This window comes from Eucyclogobius newberryi, unplaced genomic scaffold, assembly GCF_026437365.1.
Source record: "Eucyclogobius newberryi isolate DKJ021-1_F unplaced genomic scaffold, fEucNew1.0.hap1 SCAF_117, whole genome shotgun sequence".
Lineage (NCBI taxonomy): Eukaryota > Metazoa > Chordata > Actinopteri > Gobiiformes > Gobiidae > Eucyclogobius > Eucyclogobius newberryi.
This window is the reverse complement of record NW_027315743.1, coordinates 144,013-162,637: the sequence shown is the minus strand read 5'-3', so window position 1 is coordinate 162,637 and position 18,625 is coordinate 144,013. Positions and strand designations below refer to the sequence as shown.

Below are 18,625 nucleotides of genomic sequence, written 5' to 3'. Positions count from 1 at the left end.
TGTAGAGTTAAGCTGTAGAAAAGTATATTTGCATTTTGATTTGGCAGGTTTTTCTCTGGTTTCTGGAGTTGGAGTAGAAAGGTTCTTGTCAATATATCCATCATACATCAACAGCATATGAACTGGATCAGAGAGGGAATGCATCGAACTATCAACCAATTCTAAAAATAAAAATGAAATAGCTACATTGATTTACAAATGAGAACAAACACAATACCATGTTACAATCTGGGAATGTGCTGTCCCTGCCGCGTCATTGAAATACAAATGCTTAGTTCTCATTCTGATGGACAACAGCTCTGATGGGATAAAAGTTGTACTTGTTCTAACACTGTGTTTCTTTGTTTTGGGCCCGCTGCTGTGTGTCTGTTTGTGCATGTATCAGTGCGAGTGTGAGGAGCGAGATAGTGACAGTGATTTTCTCCATAGGGAACAGGCCGCTCCTCTCATAACCACACTGGAGACACATAGACTCAAGACACAGCGCCGACTGAATCTTAAACAACCTCTGCTGTCTCCATCATCTTTGTATTACCGACAATAACTGCCCTCTGAAGTAATATTGTAAGTATGTGTCTACTTAAAAGTATCAAATGGATAGAAGATTTACTGAAATATTTATGATCCCACACGCAATTTGATTCAAACGCAGTTTGAATTCTAATCACATGCCCACCTGCAGAAAGTCTTTTTATACTCAGGTTGTAATAACAACTAAATGGAAAATGGAATAGATTTAATGTACTCTAATGAAATATAGTATAGTTAGTGGGGAACTCTGTTGGCCAACTAACTACGGTATGTAACTTTTCTGATGGAACTGCTTGTCATGGAGGTGCAATTGCTTTACATACTTTACAATGGATTTTCTTTCTTTTTTAAATAATGATGCATTCCAGGCAACAGGTAAATGAGATTTTTCCCACCTTCGACTTGAAAACATTCCATAGAATGCATAGACTTCCACTTCACATACAAGACACAAGGTAAACTGTGACAGTGACAATAACTACAAATAGTAGTTTTGAGCGGTTTACCACCACATATATAATGTAAACGTTAAGTCGAAATTAACAATATTCTGATATTTACCACGTGGACAAAATTTGTTTGACTCTTACATTCTTACACACTAGCGGTTTAGCCTTGCGAATTAACCTTAGCCGAATTGTTTACATATGAGTTAATTCAGTTGGAACGCTCAAATAACCGACTTCCCAGGAACAAGACGTGGAACGCAGCATAAGATTCAGTCGCTTCTGTCCACACAACTCTTTTTTTTACTCCAGAAGTAAACTTGTATACTTTGTGTTACTTTTACTTTTACTTGATTCATTATTTTGATCATATATCTGTAACACATTTGAGTACTTCTTCCAACAGAGTTTACCCACCAAACCATGTGACAGGTATGATCTGTGAAGAGACGAGGCAAAAAGCAAGCAATTTTTTTTTCAAGCAATAAAAACACCTGTAATTGAATAAATGCAAGATAGGTTAGTTTAATACCATACTGTGGTACATGGTACGCCTTAAGAAGAAGACTATTTTCAATCGCACGTTTTAAACTTTCTCTGATGTTGTCTGGAGTTCTTAGCCCAGGTGAGGTGGGACATATGGCTGTAAAGGGAAAGTAGGTTTAATGATACGTTTCAAAACAAATGTCGAAGGCCGTCTGAATGACAACAAATTAGTTTGAAATGAATGATCTGAGTTTGTTTTAGCTTGCTTTTGTAAAGACAAACATCATTCGGTCTTAAAACACCAAAAAGTTCTGTAAAAAATGAAAAAGAAAGTTGTTGCTACATATATATCGAATATCTATCAAATTAAAAGCCTCTTTCAACCTTCAATAGTTAAATACAAGACTATATAAATACAAGTCTGTCGTTTTTGTCAATTTATTATACTTAAAATGGCGGGTTAGTTTAAAAGGGGATGGCATATTTGTCAAATGGTTATGGTTATGGCTGATTGCTGTAATAAACTAACTCTATATGTTCTTCTAAATACTTATTCTATAACTTTTTCTGAGGGAATTGTTGCTGTCTGCGCACCACACTGTTGCTTCCCTTCCGCTCTGCCTCAGACTTAATGGTCCTTGTCATGTATTTTCTTCTTCTATCCTCTTGTCCAATAGCATCCTCTAAATGCCAGTCGTTTTGGCACTTTTGGCATCACCGACGGCAATATAACTTTACAACGTGTAGTAAAAACTGATTACAGTCTTATACAGCCCCGCGGGATAACAGAGACAGTGTCATCCGTTTTATGAGGATTTGCAAACACTTGGCAACAAAAGGCGACATACCTTAGGCACTATGCAAAAATCCAGTAATAGAAAGGAGCACATATGGGATTTATGCAAATATACGGCAGAAATGTAACCCAAGATGCATTTTATGGTTTCATACCTGGATGTCCTGGAGTCGCTGCTCCATCGTGGGATACTCTGTGACAGCGGTGGAGGGGATGGCTAGCTTGGCCTCGCATTGTTGTAACCATGCCAACAGCGCTGCAATGGTTTCTTTGTACCGAGCCGGCGGTAAACTGTCCAAAACTGGACACAAAGATAGAAACATTTAGCAAACATCAGTCAAAGCAATGTGTGTTAGGAATATGTCAATGAATGTCAACGTCAATGAATAAAACAAGGGAGATTTAGGCAGCGTCCGACGGTCTATACTTGTCCCTCACCGCTATTTGTCAGTCTTGCCCTCGGAGCGATACAGACACTCAGCTCACTACTTTCTACTCGCTGTGGGTCCACTGACTCTGGCGTTTGGGTGAAAAAATACCTGGTAAACTACAATAAAAGGGATTCTATAACAAATATTGATCCAATCCATACACACACATATATTCATGGACTAATAATCATCATCATCATCATCATCATCACATAAGGCTTATTTAACATGGATCGCAGGTTAAGCATCAAACAGATTGGATTATTCAACTTTTTTCCTACAATTGTGATATTTTATCAGCTAAAGGCTAAGGTTAGCGACTTCACACTTGACAGTTTATTTAAAGAGTTTAAGAGAAGCGTTTATTCATATTCACGGTGCGTTAAAACTGCTCTTCTATCTGCTTTAATTCGCTCGTGTTGAGTCCACTTAAAGACCTGTTGCTGTCTGCTGTTGTTTTTCTGACTCTCGCAATGCATTGTGGTCTTTATTGACCAGCGCTGGATACTGCATTTCAAGATGCATGGTGGGAATTTGGAATTCGCCCCTTTTCACCCTCTAAATAGTGTGGACGTTCAGATCCAAAGACAACCATCCACACTCAATTTATCTTTATTTTTGTCTTTTTCTACTACATGACAACATCAGCTCACTCACTAAAATAAAATGTAACTTGCCACATACTGCAGTGTCAGAGATGTTTGGAGTGACAATCGTCCCAGCCCACCGCAAAAACCTCCCACTCAGAACACTATGCTAAGCTGCTTAATCTGAAACCATTATTAATTACACATAGACAGAAGATTGCATTGCGTGGGCAGATCGTACCACTTAAGCTCTCCAATTAATACTATTGTGTGCATTCAATTCAGCCTTATAGTATGATATTAAAATGCTAATTAAGCTATTCACAGACCTAAAAAAATGTTATCAAAATAGCAACTGACATAATAAATTATTTTTTAAGTCAAGTGAAGTTTGATATGGTTTCTTTAAAGGTCTCATATCATGCAAAAGCTTTTAACCTTCTTACATTGCTATTTGTGCTTCATATATGTACCCAGAGTGTTTATTTTTATTGATTCCCGCAGTGTTTAGCTATATTACAGACTATCTCCTTTCCTCGAATCTCCAAACTGACGGGGGGTGTCTACAAGACCGCGTCATAACCACAGGCACGCGTCATCATGCCCCCTCACCCTCCCCCTCCCCCCTCTCCACCCGCCTCCCCCTCCCGCCTTCCGGGTCAGTGAGGGGGTCCAAGGTCTGGGTGATATTTCTAAACTATTATGTTAAGGGTGTTGCACAACCCTTATTATTATCAAATATACACTTAGGATAGACTACGGAACGTGAAAAAAAGCATGTTATGGCACATTTAAATTATACAAAAAATGTTTTGTAGTATTGTTATTAGCCTTTAAACATGCTTACCTTATGCTATTTTATATATGTGAGATATTCCCTCATCTGAATATGTGCTAGCACTCCATCTACTGGCAGCAGAGGGAATTACTACATTACTAAATTGCAATTACATAAACAAATGCCCCCGATGTGTTAACATAAGCACGCAGTTGCAATGAACGTGATTTGATTAGGTTTTGTAGTTTTTCCTGGCCGAGAAGGAGGGTCTTAGGACAGGGGACCCTGGGACATTGAAGTCCCTATGAACATTATTTAATTTGTTTTTCACTGTCACCCTCCGAGGCAACTGTTGTTGTGATTTTGGACGTTATATAAATACATTTAATTTAATTTAATTGATGGCAGAAATGTTCAGAACAAGTCTGATAAGGATTTATGGACTTAAAACAGCATATAAGACTTTAGAGCTCAACCTATGATGTCACAGAACTGAACAATTGAAGTGAAGTTCAGAAGGAGCACCAATTAACTGTGAATGAAGTACAACTCTAGGTAAGTTTTTAATGAGGGAACAAGTTTTTGTTTAAGTCAATTTTGCATAACATAACATTACAGGACATAACATGTCCTTTAAATGAAGAATTCTAGTTCTGATAGCGACTGGTTTACAATGGTATTTTAAAAGCCATGATTTGTCTCCAGTCTAGTTTTATTCTAGAGACTCATAGCTTTGGTATTGGCCCATTCGACTACACTGGCACCTCTTTGTTAGCGTGTCACCCAGTTCAATTTGTAGCACTATTCCCCCACTGGCAGCACGCCTTTGCTCGGATAGAGGAGGCAGGAGAAAGCAGAAGCTGACATAACCGGAGTGGATGGCTATTTATAACATAGAGGAATGGGCATATAACACTGGAGGAGAGATCGAGTGGCAGCTGGATAGGGGAACAGAGAGGATTTTTTTTTTACCAACACAAACAACATTTAAGAGAGAAATATGCAGATGTATAAAGACACTCGCTCAGACAGATCATAGCAAGCGATTCCCCAAAGCTTCAAAGCAACAGATCTAATACAGCTATTCAGATCAGGATTTTCTGTGATCAAGATAGAGTTTGGACGTGGACAACACCAGGACAATTCAGAAAACCATGGGTTTTTAGATTTACCACAATTACAGATTTTGTTATTGTGACAGCCAGGTAAATAATATATTATTACCCTTTAATATCGTCAAGCTCCATATCAGCAAATTACATGGTAATTTTGTAAACTGAACTCAAAGTTACAAAAAACTAAACAAATTGCTATTGGGATTCATGGTCTGCACCATAGATTGATATGAGTGGATGTAGCTAACAGGTTTGACTGAGCTAGCAAGGCTCGTTGCAGTAGGCTCGCTCTGTGGAAAACAGTGGCGGGAATGAGTGTACCTTCTACTGCACTAGGATTTCCAACTATGGAATTCAGCTCTAAATCAGCTGCTATAACTGCTAGCCACGTCTGGAGCCAGACAGTATGGCGTCCCTATGTCCACTCCTTCAACAGTCTATGGTAGGGGTCTTCAATAGGTGGCCCGTGGGCCAAGTCCGGACCCCAAAGCAATTTGGTCTGGCCTGGTTTCCCATAATTATTTGTGTTTTTTGTCTCTTTTTTGTCTTAGCTCTGCCGCTGGTCACGGCAGGCCGGAGAGCCCCGGTTCAGCCGAAACACTGCTCTGTCAAAGCTCAAACGTGCACACACAGTAAATAATTATGATTTGGTGCTAATGTAACATGTGTAAGGACCGTGTGCTCTGTGTGTTCTGAATTATGCTCAACAACGAAGAACTTTACACGCTGATTTCCGGGCTTCGTCGTTGGATTGTAAGGCCTGCATGATTACATGGTACGTCAAACAGCTGTGAGTGATGTGCGGATTGTTGGGATTCCGGGTCGGGTTATGAAAGGTGGACCACGGTCTCGACATGAGCCCTTTTGCTTTAGGCACGTCTCAGAAAATTTTCTGTGAATATGCGTTGGATTGTAATAGAACACACATCATTTTACAGCTTAACATACAGAGAATGTGACTATAGAGGCGAAGGAAAGATAAAATAGAGTATTTCTCAGGTGCAGCTCCGTTGTCACAGGTTTAGTTCTTTTAGAAACTTTTCTCCATTGTCCCTTTCATTATGTTGCATATAATTATGCAACATAATGAAATGGACAATGGAGAAAAGTTATTAAAGTTATTGAATATTGAAATATTATTTCAATGCTCAGTATGAGCTATTTTTAATAGACTTGAAGCAGTTGAAAAATAGGTGCTGTGGTCTGGGGACCAAAATCATGCATGATACTGTGCATTGTGTCAATATTGATATTGTGTCATTTGAACCAAATGTTCTAATAACATTTATTTTTAAAGTAGTCCTGGTTTAGCCCTGGTTTAGTCCTGGTTTAGTCCTTCTTTAGGCCTGCTTCAGTCCTGGTTTAGTCCTTCTTTAGTCCTGCTTTAGTCCTGTTTTAGTCCTGCTTTAGTCCTGCTTTATAGTTCATTCATGTTTGTCTGCTAGATATGGTAGGTTAGGTCTTGGTTTAAACCTAGTCTTGTCCTGGGTCTGCTTTACACTAGTCAAGTCAGGTTTCCAGTAAACACTGGATTTGCCTTGCCTGGGTTGTCTGTGCTTTTGTCCTGTTTTTACTCACAAACAAGCCAATGTGAGTTGTTTGTGGATCTTATAGAGAAACATAAAAAACATAAAACATAACATTGTGGTGTGATTTATACTGTGGGACCAGGACCATAGCCCTCAAAAATCTGGACCCCTGGAAAATATAATTGGAGACCCCTGGTCTATGGTATGCACTTATCCACAACTTATTCTTGTAATGCTATTTATACTTACCCAGTTGCAGCTGCCTCTCTCGCGCCCTCAAGTCCTCCAGCACCTTTTCATAGTGTTCTTTAAACGCACTGATGTCTGCGTCCAAAAACAAAGGCTCCTCCCCCTTCTTCTCCTCCTTTAGCTCTTCCAGCTGGGCCTCCAGCAGCTCCACCTGAGGCTGCAGTGAAGATAGCCTCGAAATCTCCTCCTGGTTTCCCAGAAAGCACAAAATCACAGGTCAAGCAAGTATACAATGAGATGTATAGAAATAGTACTGTTTTGCCACTCCATTAGCCTCCTGCTTAATCAGTCGTACTCAATCCAAATGCTGAAAATACATAATGAATAGGAAGCCATGCAAGAAATTGGACTAGCTCAGCAAAAAAAAAAAAGGAATTAAAAAAAAGAATGCACTGACTTTATTTTTCCTGAATTTTAAACGAGCTACAATAGAACAATACAGTTGCAGCTATCGAACAAAAAGTGTTTAAATACATACAATGAGATCATTTTATCTTTTGAATTGAGCAAGAATGAGCAGTTATAGCACTATGTAACTTTTCAGCTTTGCTAACAATGTTCCACAGTACAGCGTTGTACTTGTCCATCTCCATGGAGACACGCAAGTGACTGATCAGACAAAGTTATAGGTCATATCTGTGTCAGTCATTCTTCTTTTTTTCAGCGCCTTTAATAAAATACAATGGGCAAGTTTAATGTCATGCTGTGGAACATTCTAGGCAAATAAATATTTTTCTGCTCCAGCCAATTAATAGGGATATTAAAAAAGAATAATAACTTACAAACTAAAATGTTACAATAAATGCTAATACATTACTAAACTCACTTTTTGCCAATTAATTGTTGAATGTTTTTGTAATATTAATACTCAAATTTGACTTGCTTTTGGAGGTCGTTCTTGTGTACATTGCAGACTGAGCAGAAAGGACAGACCGTACTGTCATTGAGAGGACATACACTATCATCCAAGAGCATTGTATGATATCTATTCAACTGACAACAAAGGATATTGCAGGCATTTTATAATATACAGGAGGAGATACTACTAAGTCACAATAGCTAGTGTCATGGCATTAATAAATGATCATTTGAATTATTGATATTCAAATGTACAGTCCTTATTGTCTAAATACATGAATTAATACATTTTACCCTAGTATTGTAATAAATATGCACAAAACAGAACCAACATTGTGCATTGACATTTTGACTCCATTAATATTTTTTTCTTATTAGGACATTGGTCTTGGGGTTTAAAGCATTTAAAAAATAAGTTTTGCCTACACACAGGTAACAGATGTCATGCACTTAAGGCTTCTAGCCACAGGCTCATTTACAGCTGATAAACCAAGGCTTTTAAAGGTGTTAGAAGAAAACTGTGTACAATAAAATATTACAAATTCACTGTACAAAAAATACTGCTAAAAAATAATAAACACATACGTTTATAAATAATGAACCATATATCTCCACTGTATTCAAGGCAGTTAAGAGTTCACACTGATGATTTGTATTTATGCCAGTGTTTGGTGAGTTTCGACTGTGACTAAAATGTGAAGCTTTCACTGAGAATCCTGACACAGACGTCCTGCACCTTTTCACTATGGAGTTTCCACGTATTCTAGCTCTTGTCCTTGCACCGTTGTTTATATACTTTTGAATGAATCTACACATTCATTTGCGATGATAGTAATCATGGTGAAATTATGGTGAAACATTTTTATTTTTGTATTTGTGCACCCGTAATACACCCACCTCTCTTTATACTAAGAAGAACACTCTAAAAATAAAATATTTACAAAGCATTTTACTGCAACCTTCCCTTCAGCACAGCGCTTTAGCCACTGTCGGCTTAAGAAAACCCCAACAGGAAGAAATCATTATGGCTTTGGGGTGATGCGTTGTGGGCTAAAAGGATAAGAGTCTAAAGCTGTGTAAATATTAACGTGCATGCTCCGTCACGCCACTTCTCCCTATCAATCCTGCTGAATTATTTATCCACATAAATTAAACACATTAAAACACTTTTTTTTTTTTATAGGTTTTGCAAAATCAAAACTGGACACGAGCTATAGCAATTTTAAGACGTTTACACTGACGGAAACTTAAGTGTTGTTACAGGACAAGCCATTGGGACACGGTTCTGGCTTTTTGTGCCGCGGTTGTTCTGACACAATAAATGTGCAGCATAATGGGCAGAAAGCACATTTAGATTATATAAACACACAGAACAGTGAGGATTGTGGCTGCAGCAGATGTGAAGGACACGAGAGGGCGCGTTCATGTTCTTTCACATAATGTATAAAAGCACAGAATATTCTACCGCCTTACAGAATTATGTTACTTAACCACTAGTTTATACAAGGTGAAGTGCAGAGGAGAGGAAATACATTCCTATTTTACATCTGCAACAAGACAGAAATATTACTTTTACTTTTTTCCAATTTAAAATCCCCTTAGCCCTACGTGTGTCACCTGTCGCACACGTGTTGAAAAATATAATAATGGATAAAAATAGCTCATGATGGCTTTTTTGAGACCCTGTCTGTCATAATGATGGACTGGAATAATGTCTAGTGAAACTTCTGGTCTGGTTGTTTAGAAAGTGGCTAGTTAAGTCATTTTAGTTACCGTAGTTAGATATAAAGCCCTGAATCACGTGTAATAAAAGCAGTAGAGGTGAAAGTGCTTTGAGTCGTGATGGAAAAAAAAGTGGAAGTAATTTCAATAATAATAGCAACAGTACTACAGTATTTGTTATTTCCAAATTAGCAGAACTAGTAGTTGCACAAGTAGCAGTGGTTGAAATTGAAGTAATAATAGTAGTTGTGTAAGGTGAGAGTTTTTTAATTTGTTGTTTCACAGATTTTCCTTGGCATTTTTAAAAGGGGAGTACAGAATACAAATAAAAATACAATTTTATTTTCCCATTATCAAATTACATATCTACCATCCAAAAGTCAGAGTTGAATTTAGAAAATATTTTTTTATTCTAAATAATTTTCTCAGATTCTTAGAATATAGGCCCTACAACCACCTCTCTACATTATCTACATAATTATAGTTATCAATGCAAGACATTGAAAATACAAACAGTTTAGTTTAGTTGTAGTGGTAGACATAGCAAACATACAGGCAGTAGAGATATTTTAAAAAATACAGACTATTTACTCTTTACCTCTTCCATAAAAAACACTAATACTAATACACTAATACAATAATACTAGTCAATATAAGTTGGGTGAGAATAAACCAGATTACTTACACAAAACAGCTGCAACAAACAGAAGCGTGAAAAGAGAAGCCACAGGAATAAGCGTCAAGAAGTCACACAAAAACACGGGCAATTCGTACAAAACAAAATGGTAGGTCCAGTCCACTTACCCTGCATCTGTCTAGCTGGACTTTGAGAGGTTCTGGTTCGGACGCAGGAGTTTGCTGGACTTTGAGCCAGTTTTCGCTATTGTCCACAGCTTGGTCACATTGTGCGTACAGGTTGTAGAAGGACAGGACCTGCAATTATGTAGAATTCAGTGCAAATGTGAAGCAAAAAAAAAATAAAAATATGAGTAAATAAAAAATAAGGTTCGGATCCAAGAATAAATTAAAATATTACTGAATGACAAAAACTTAATGCTCAAGTGCAGTATAAAAATATAGAGGCAGAAAAAAAATATTGTCATTCAATAAATAATTTTCATTACTTTGCACTGTGTGCAAAACCTAATACAGGTAGAGTAACATATTTCCTATATTTTTTTCAATATAAAAACTAATATGGTTAAATAAGGACTATTTTTTTGTACCTTGAGCACAATGACAGAGAACCTTGAAGCGTCTGTGTAATAAACGTTGTGATTTACAGTGAAGGAGGGTTTGAAAAATATTGTTCTTGAACGACCCTTATCCAGAACTAAAGTCATGACAGGGACGATTTTATATTTATTGGCTAGAATCACTATGATCTACTGGCACGATAATCTTTTCTAAAAGTTCTTCTCTGTAGAAGTTGAAATTCATAGTATAGTTAGTACAGAGCTACAGAGTTGAATGTGTAAACCTTACGGTATTTTTAGATAACCTTATGGTATTTTATTTTAGATAAACTGGCATCTGCGCTAAAGGCTAACTGACTTTAAATTGAGATTTCTGACCATGTGCACTTCTGTTAAGCATTTAGTGACCACTCTTTTACATGTTAATGGTGAGGAGGGCAGATAAATTACATTAATATCTTGAAATAAAAGTTGTATATACTTTAACATGGAGAGTTGCTTCGCCAGTCATTTGTGAAGGATGTTTGATCTGGTTAGCTGGTTAGCATCAGCCAAGTGATTGAGTCTAAAAACGTCAAGCCTGTTCTTGTTTGTTTGTGGCCAATTCTGCAAATTATCCAAACTAAACTGAGCTGTGGTTTTACGCTGCTGTTTTCCTTTACATATTTTACAGCGCTCTGAAGCGCGGATTGTCCCAATTCTCATTTTTACCTCCCCTGTGCCATTGTGCCGTTACAAACGGCGTGCCCTTTCAGAAAATGCACACTTCAGTCAAGTGTGTAGTGCGTAGTGCAAGTATTGGGATAGGGCCTGTCTCTGCCTGTTGCTCAGACACTGGCACATGGCTGATGCTAGGCCCACAGAGAATTTTGCATCTAGGAATGTCTATAAATGTCTATTCAAAAGACATGGCCTTTGTTTTGAATTGTTTATTGCTATGGCAACAGACCTAATTTTTCATCTCTATGAATGCAATGCATAGCCATAAATGCATATTTTTATGGCACAAACATCTAATTACTTCCCTATGTTCCTTCTCTTGCTGTTGAGATGAGTCCCCACCATAATAACTAGTAGTGTAAAGTATTGCAATGAACCTTGGTTTGATAGGCCAGCCATGCCAGTCTCTCGGCCAACAGGACACAGAACCCGGCCCAGCGCTGGTTCAACTGCTCCGCTGCCTGGGCGATGTCCTCAGCTCGGGTCCCCTCTGGGAGACACAAAGAAAGATGTGTCTTTAAATCAAGTTACCGGTAAACGTGAAATGAGATGTGTGATTTACAATGTTGTACTGCTTTCTCCATGTTGATTCTTATTTTTTTCCTGGAATGTTCCACAGTATGATATTTAATTTATATAGCTTGGCTTTAACTCCTGTGAACATTCTAGCTTCATGATTAAAACCTAAGGTGCAATAAACTCAAATTGAAATGCAATTGTTTTCACTCATAGTAATATTTCCTATCTAAATTACCATTTTAAAGTGCCTGTGTACGATATAAACCTCTGGTGCTTTCAAAGGGGAGTCAATGTGTTTCTTCTGGGATACAGGCACACACATACAAGCACATACAAACCACGGGCTAATTGCCTTTAAGGCCTGAGTGGTGCCTCCATTGGGCTCCATTATGTTCAAAGTCTCAAGGTTTTGGCAGGGGAGTTGTATGACCTGGCTTACGTGGATTAAAGGAGAACTGCCGGTAACACACTCGCTCAAGGTTTTTATTATTTTATTGTAGGATGTGCTACTCTTGCCCAAAAATGTTGATTATATAAGTGCAATATGAAAATTTGTATGGAATGTAAATAGACTAGCTTTGATTTAAGCTAACTTGGCTACAACCTACATTTTTCACACACAGGAACAATAAAACTAAAAGCCAACATAAAATTTTGCTTCTTGATCTTAAAATAAAGTTGGTTAGAATAGTTAGAATCCCCCCAGAAATGTTTCAACATAGAAAAGTTAATAAACGCTTCCACCTTTCACCCTCTTTTCTTTGCAAATTCCTGGCATTTGTTCTGAACTGAAGGTTAAAGCTCAGAAGCTTGAAAACACTGAATACAAATTGAAATGATATATTTTTGCGGCACGCCTTCAGAAAAACCCATACAAATGCACAAGGACAGACGAGGGTTAGGGCAGTCCATCTCTCCATCCTCTGTTGGTGTTGTCATGGCAACGGGAGGCGGGTGTGACAGGTGGAGGCGTTGCCATGGTGACAGACGTGTGTGTGTGTGTGTGTGTGTGTGTGTGTGTGTGTGTGCATGGTTGGCTTAGTTTACCCTGCTCCACGAGGGTCTGCGCTGTACGTGTAGCCTCCTGGAGCTTTCGGTACTTTTCAGGTCGCTCCCTCTCGATAGCCTGCAAGCACGGGCAATTATTATTTTTTATTTATAACAAAGCTCAATCAAAAATGGACAAAATCAATGTCCTGAACTATGAAGAGTTGGATTATTTCACATTGTTTTTATTAACGTTCCATCTCATTGTGTGGTGACATTTAGAGCTGAGTTGGACCCCGTTTTTGGATGAACATTGAAATCTGAAAAGGTCTCAAATGTGTGGCATATACAGTTAGTCAAAATTGATTGGAGTTAACCTTATGTCAATACATAGCATTAATATTCAGTAGGTGTGGTCACTCGCACGGAACTTTTGCCATTTTGTTTTGCTTATAAAGCAATTTAAAGGTGCATTATGTAACTTATCTGGTGGAGGTTCCACTACATTGTCTCTACGGAGATGTTATTTATTTGCCTGGAATGTTACACAGTAGTTTTTGAGCCATATAACATAGGTGTAATTTAACAAATGCAACTACTACTATTACTACAACTACTATCACTGCTACTAGTAATACAGACCACAATGTGTGTTACTGTATTTAGCTATGTACAGATCTGTGTTGGGAAAGAACTAAAAACGTGTACCAAAAATGCGTATTAACTGTATGGCAGTATTTAGAAAACAGTTATTTTCACACAATGAAAGGAATACATTGTGGTACTTCATGTCATTTAGGCTTCTAACTGCACACAATTACTAAGAAAAAATGTGAAAGGAACATGAGTGTTTTTTGCTTCTATGATGAGTATTTACATATAATATGATGAAACAGAATACAGTATTATAGTATAGTATTCTGATTGGACCATGTAACAGAATATGTTGCAAAAGACATTTATTGCAGGTAATTCAGTATTCTGTAATCTAGTCGGAGAGGTTGATAACAATGTAGAAAAAGTGGCACTTGGAGACATGCAAACTTGCAGTATTATTCTTATCTTTTCCAGCTTTTTCCATTAATCATTTTTTCCAGGCTTCTTAATTGCACTGACGGAGCTATTGTTGTTTATATGAAGGGGAGTTTCCACTTAAGTGACACATCTGGCTTTTCTTTGCGGTTTAATGTGAGTGTGACAACTCCGCTATTTCACTGTTTAAATCATAAATATATGATAAAAGACCAGCTGTTTTGTGTATTATAGCTTTTTCATTATCTAAAAAATAACCATGGGAAGTTTTGTGGGGCCATAGTTATTTTGTATAATGATCCCTTTGTACCCTGTGTATGTAAGTAGTCATGTCCTTTTCAAATATTCACATTGGGAAACAAAAATTGAGCGTGAAAATGTTGAACTTTTCGCAACTTTTGGCAAAACCAATTATACAGATTGGTATGGTTTGTCTTCTTATAACCCTTGTGCTATCTTTGAGTCTGGATGACCCTCAGGCGTCTGTAGTAGAATACTTCCCCCCCCTCTCTCCAAACATGACCACTTTTGTTTAAAACATAAAAAGTAGAAAAAATAAACTGTGTTTTTAACCCGTGCACTATTTTTGAGGGTAGCACAAGGGTTAACACTGTTGAACAGTTGAAAAATAAACTGATAGTTTGTCTAATTTATAAGAGTACATATAGTATTATTATAGGGAGTGTCTACAGAGCCGAAACTGCATGGTTTTTTTGTGCCGCGGCTCCTGAAACTGCTGCGCTATTTGACCGCGCCGGGTTAAGGTTAAGGTTAAGGTTAGGGTCAGGGTCAGGGTCAGGGTTAGGGTTAGGATTAGGGTTAAGGTTAAGGTTAAGGTTAGGGTTAGGGTTAGGATTAGGGTTAAGGTTAAGGTTAAGGTTAGGGTTAGGGTTAGGGTTAAGGTTAAGGTTAAAGTTAAGGTTAGGGTTAGCCATGAGGCTATAATATAGCCTCATGGCATAATTATGGCCGTGCCGCGGCTCCTGAAACTGCTAGGTTATTTGACCGCGCCGCGGCTCTGCAGCCACGGCCATTATAATATTACATCATATTACAAAGGTGCACAATGTAACTTTTCTGGTCGACCAACTGTTTTGCCTGGTTTGTTTGACAGTGTAACATCAAACTTACCTATCTGAATTTATCAAAATGTATATAATTTGAATGCTTGAAAAACTATCTTTAAAACATTTATTCTTACAGAGAGTGAGCTCATTTCTCCATAACTTGCCTGGTAAGATCACCAGCTTGTCTCCATGGAGATAAGTCCCACGCCTTACTGCGGAACTATTCATTATAATGGCAGTTTGATGATTTTAACTTCAGGTTTTTGAGTGACTACACACAAATAATCTTCCTCTAGAGACTATTTTTAGACATATTATTAGGCCCGAGCCCCAGCAGGGCGGAGGGCCTATTGCTCCCGCAACGCTGCCGAAGGCAGCGTTGCAACTGTCTGACCAAACATGCGGGCGCACCCCGCATGTTTGGTACCCCGTCGCCCCTGGCAAGTACAGTGAACTAGCCCATGCCGAAGGCATGGATCATGCATACTTACTCCTGCTATGACAGAAATAGTCAACAATTTGTGAATGGGCGTAGCCCATTCACAAATTGTTGACAACAGCAGCGCGAAGCACTGCATTCCTCCAAAAACCCTCCTGGCATTGTCCTGTACGCGAGAATCCATGCCGCAGGCATGGGCCATGCTTGTATCTGCTCAAATCAATGGAAGTCTATGGGGAGTGGGCGGGGCATCCCGACGGAATGGGGAGTGACGAGCGCGTATGCGCTCGTAATGATGATTCCACCCCATGGCGGCATGGGGAAGGCTTAGAGCTTTCAAACGATGTATAATTTGTTGTTATAGTGGAAACGGCTATATTGTTTTTGCTAAAAATATTATTATTATTATTAGGCCCGAGCCCCAGCAGGGCGGAGGGCCTATTGCTCCCGCAACGCTGCCGAAGGCAAGGCAAGGCAAGGCAAGGCAAGTTTATTTGTAGAGCACATTTCATACACAAGGCAATTCAAAGTGCTTCACAGCAGGAAAAATGCATTCAAATCACAAAGAAATTACAGAAATACAATAAAATTAACTAAATAAAAAATTATCAATCCAACTGATTTTCTAAACTAATAAAATCACAAACAAAAGAGAAGAGTGCAAAGAAAAAATCCTTTCAGTCATATGCGCAGCTAAACAAAACTGTTTTTAGCTTAGATTTGAACATTGTCAGAGTAGAAGCCACTGTACTAGAAGGCAGCGTTGCAACTGTCTGACCAAACATGCGGGCGCAGCCCGCATGTTTGGTACCCCGTCGCCCCTGGCAAGTACAGTGAACTAGCCCATGCCGAAGGCATGGATCATGCATACTTACTCCTGCTATGACAGAAATGGCCCATTCACAAATTGTTGACAACAGCAGCGCGAAGCGCTGCATTCCTCCAAAAACCCTCCTGGCATCGTCCCGTACGCGAGAATCCATGCCGCAGGCATGGGCCATGCTTGTATCTGCTCAAATCAATGGAAGTCTATGGGGAGTGGGCGGGGCATCCCGACGGAATAGGGAGTGACGAGCGCGTAAGCGCTCGTAATGATGATTCCACCCCATGGCGGCATCGGGAAGGCTTAGAGCTTTCAAACGATGTATCATTTGTTGTTATAGTGGAAACGGCTATATTGTTTTTGCTAAAAATATTATTATTTTTTATTTTTTTTATTGTTCTTCTTCAGCGCTTTGATCTCTAATTTGACCCCCTGAACATGCTAAAAAACTCACCAAACTTTGCCCAAAATTCAGAATCGGCGAAAAATTTTATTTTTTCTGGGCCATTTTTTTTTTCGTTAAAAAATGGCGCGACAGCGCCACCGACAAAAGTCAAAATACATTGCGCCTATGGGAGACGCCCCGAGGTCAACTTTGGCGTAAAGCTACGAAATTCGGGACACGCATTCCTCTCGTGAGGACAAAAAACAAATATTATTGTGGCCACGCCCCCAGACTTACCCTATGGCCGCCATCTTCCTTTGAAAATGAAAACACGCTGTGTTAGCCATTTTGTTCACGTCAAACTTTGACGAACTCCTCCTAGGGCGTTTTGCCCACCGACTTCAAAATCGGCGGACGTCCTCTGGACAAGTGGGGCATCTAAAGTTATCCAATTTTTTGAGATACCTTTTACGGTCTGTGTGCGGCGCAGCCGCAAAGTTGGACAACTTATTTTGGAATATTGCAGATCTAAAAATTGCTCCCATTTGATCAAAACCAGTCCGATTAGGACCAAATTTGAATCAGTGTACAGTTTCCGGTGACGTCATTTCCGGTGAGTGTGTCGCGTTTTCAGAGCTGTTCGTTCTTAGAGCCTTTTACCGATTAATCCACGAATTATACACACTATTTACGCATCATATACACGAAAGTGAACGTTTGATTTCTCCGCAAACAATCCGGAGCCTCAAGCCGCTCGCTTTTCAGTATTTCGTGGATTAAAAAGCCCTCCTCACTCTCTAGCTCCAGCCTGAACTAGCGTAGCCTAGCCGCTAGCGTCATGGCTGGATCTACCTTTACCTGTTTGAGCTGTCATATGTCGAGTCAGAACCCTGGCTCCTTCTCTGATGATAGGTGCGTGAAGTGCAGTGTAGTGGTAGTTTTGGAGGCCAGGGTTACGGAGTTAGAAGCGCGGATCCGCTGTTTAGAGGAGCTTAAGTCCAGTTATAGTTCGGTTTTAGCGCGAGGGCTACCGGACCGCGCTGCAGGGCGTAGCATTAGCATTAGCAGTAGCAGTAAGGCCGAGCTCAGCCCCTCAGCGTCTCCCGTGCAGCCGGGACTAGACCAGGAACAGAATAGGGACCATTTTGTGACAGTTCGGAGGGGACAAGGCGCTAAACGCCGAACCTCAGAGCGCCGTGAGCTTCACGTCTATAATAGGTTTTCTCCACTCAGCGATCACACGCCCGCTGAACACACGAGAGAAACTCTTGTAATCGGGAGTTCTATTGTTAGAGACGTGAAGCTGCCAGCTGCTAGCGTTAGGTGTTACCCGGGGGCCAGAATGGGTGACATCGAAGGAAACCTTAGGATCTTAAAGCGGAGTAGGACCCGTTTCCGGCGAGTCGTGGTTCACGCAGGCGGTAACGACGCCCGGCGGAGACAATCAGAGGTGCTCAAAGTTCAAGTAGCCGCGGTGTGTGACCTAGCGAAGTCGATGTCGGACACTGTAATATTTTCTGGTCCCCTGCCGAATCGGATCAATGCTGAATTGTACAGCCGTCTCTCAGCATTCAACAACTGGTTATCCAGATGGTGCCCTCAAAACAACGTTGTCTTTATTGATAACTGGAGTGCGTTTTGGGGAAAGCCCGGGCTCATACGCAGGGATGGCATCCATCCGACTTCGGAGGGTACATCCCTATTAGTTCGGAATTTGACCGATAGTCTTAGTCGTGTTAAGTGACCATCTAGGGATGAGCCCCAGGTGCAGAGCAGCAGTTCAAGACGCTCCTCTGTCGCTGAACTCTCGCCCGTTCTGTTACATGTGAAGTGTTCAGATTCAAGACAGATAGAGACTGTGTGTGTCCCTCGTGTTCCTCGTACAAATAATGCCAAAAAGTCACATCTCAGAAAAAATATTTCAGGCGT

General features: G+C 39.7%; 1 protein-coding gene across 14 annotated transcripts in view; it reads right to left on the bottom strand.

Annotated features, from left to right (window-relative positions):
• Nucleotides 1-18,625, bottom strand: part of dmd (dystrophin) — a 243,449-nt gene that overhangs the window by 121,767 nt on the left and 103,057 nt on the right. For all 14 annotated transcript variants that reach the window (XM_072440238.1, XM_072440239.1, XM_072440244.1 and 11 more), the window contains 5 exons: nt 13,011-13,089; nt 11,822-11,934; nt 10,333-10,461; nt 6,949-7,135; nt 2,415-2,560 (listed from right to left, as the gene is read on the bottom strand). In XM_072440238.1, coding sequence (XP_072296339.1) covers nt 2,415-2,560; nt 6,949-7,135; nt 10,333-10,461; nt 11,822-11,934; nt 13,011-13,089 — 654 coding nt within the window. The remainder of the gene's footprint in view (nt 1-2,414; nt 2,561-6,948; nt 7,136-10,332; nt 10,462-11,821; nt 11,935-13,010; nt 13,090-18,625) is intronic.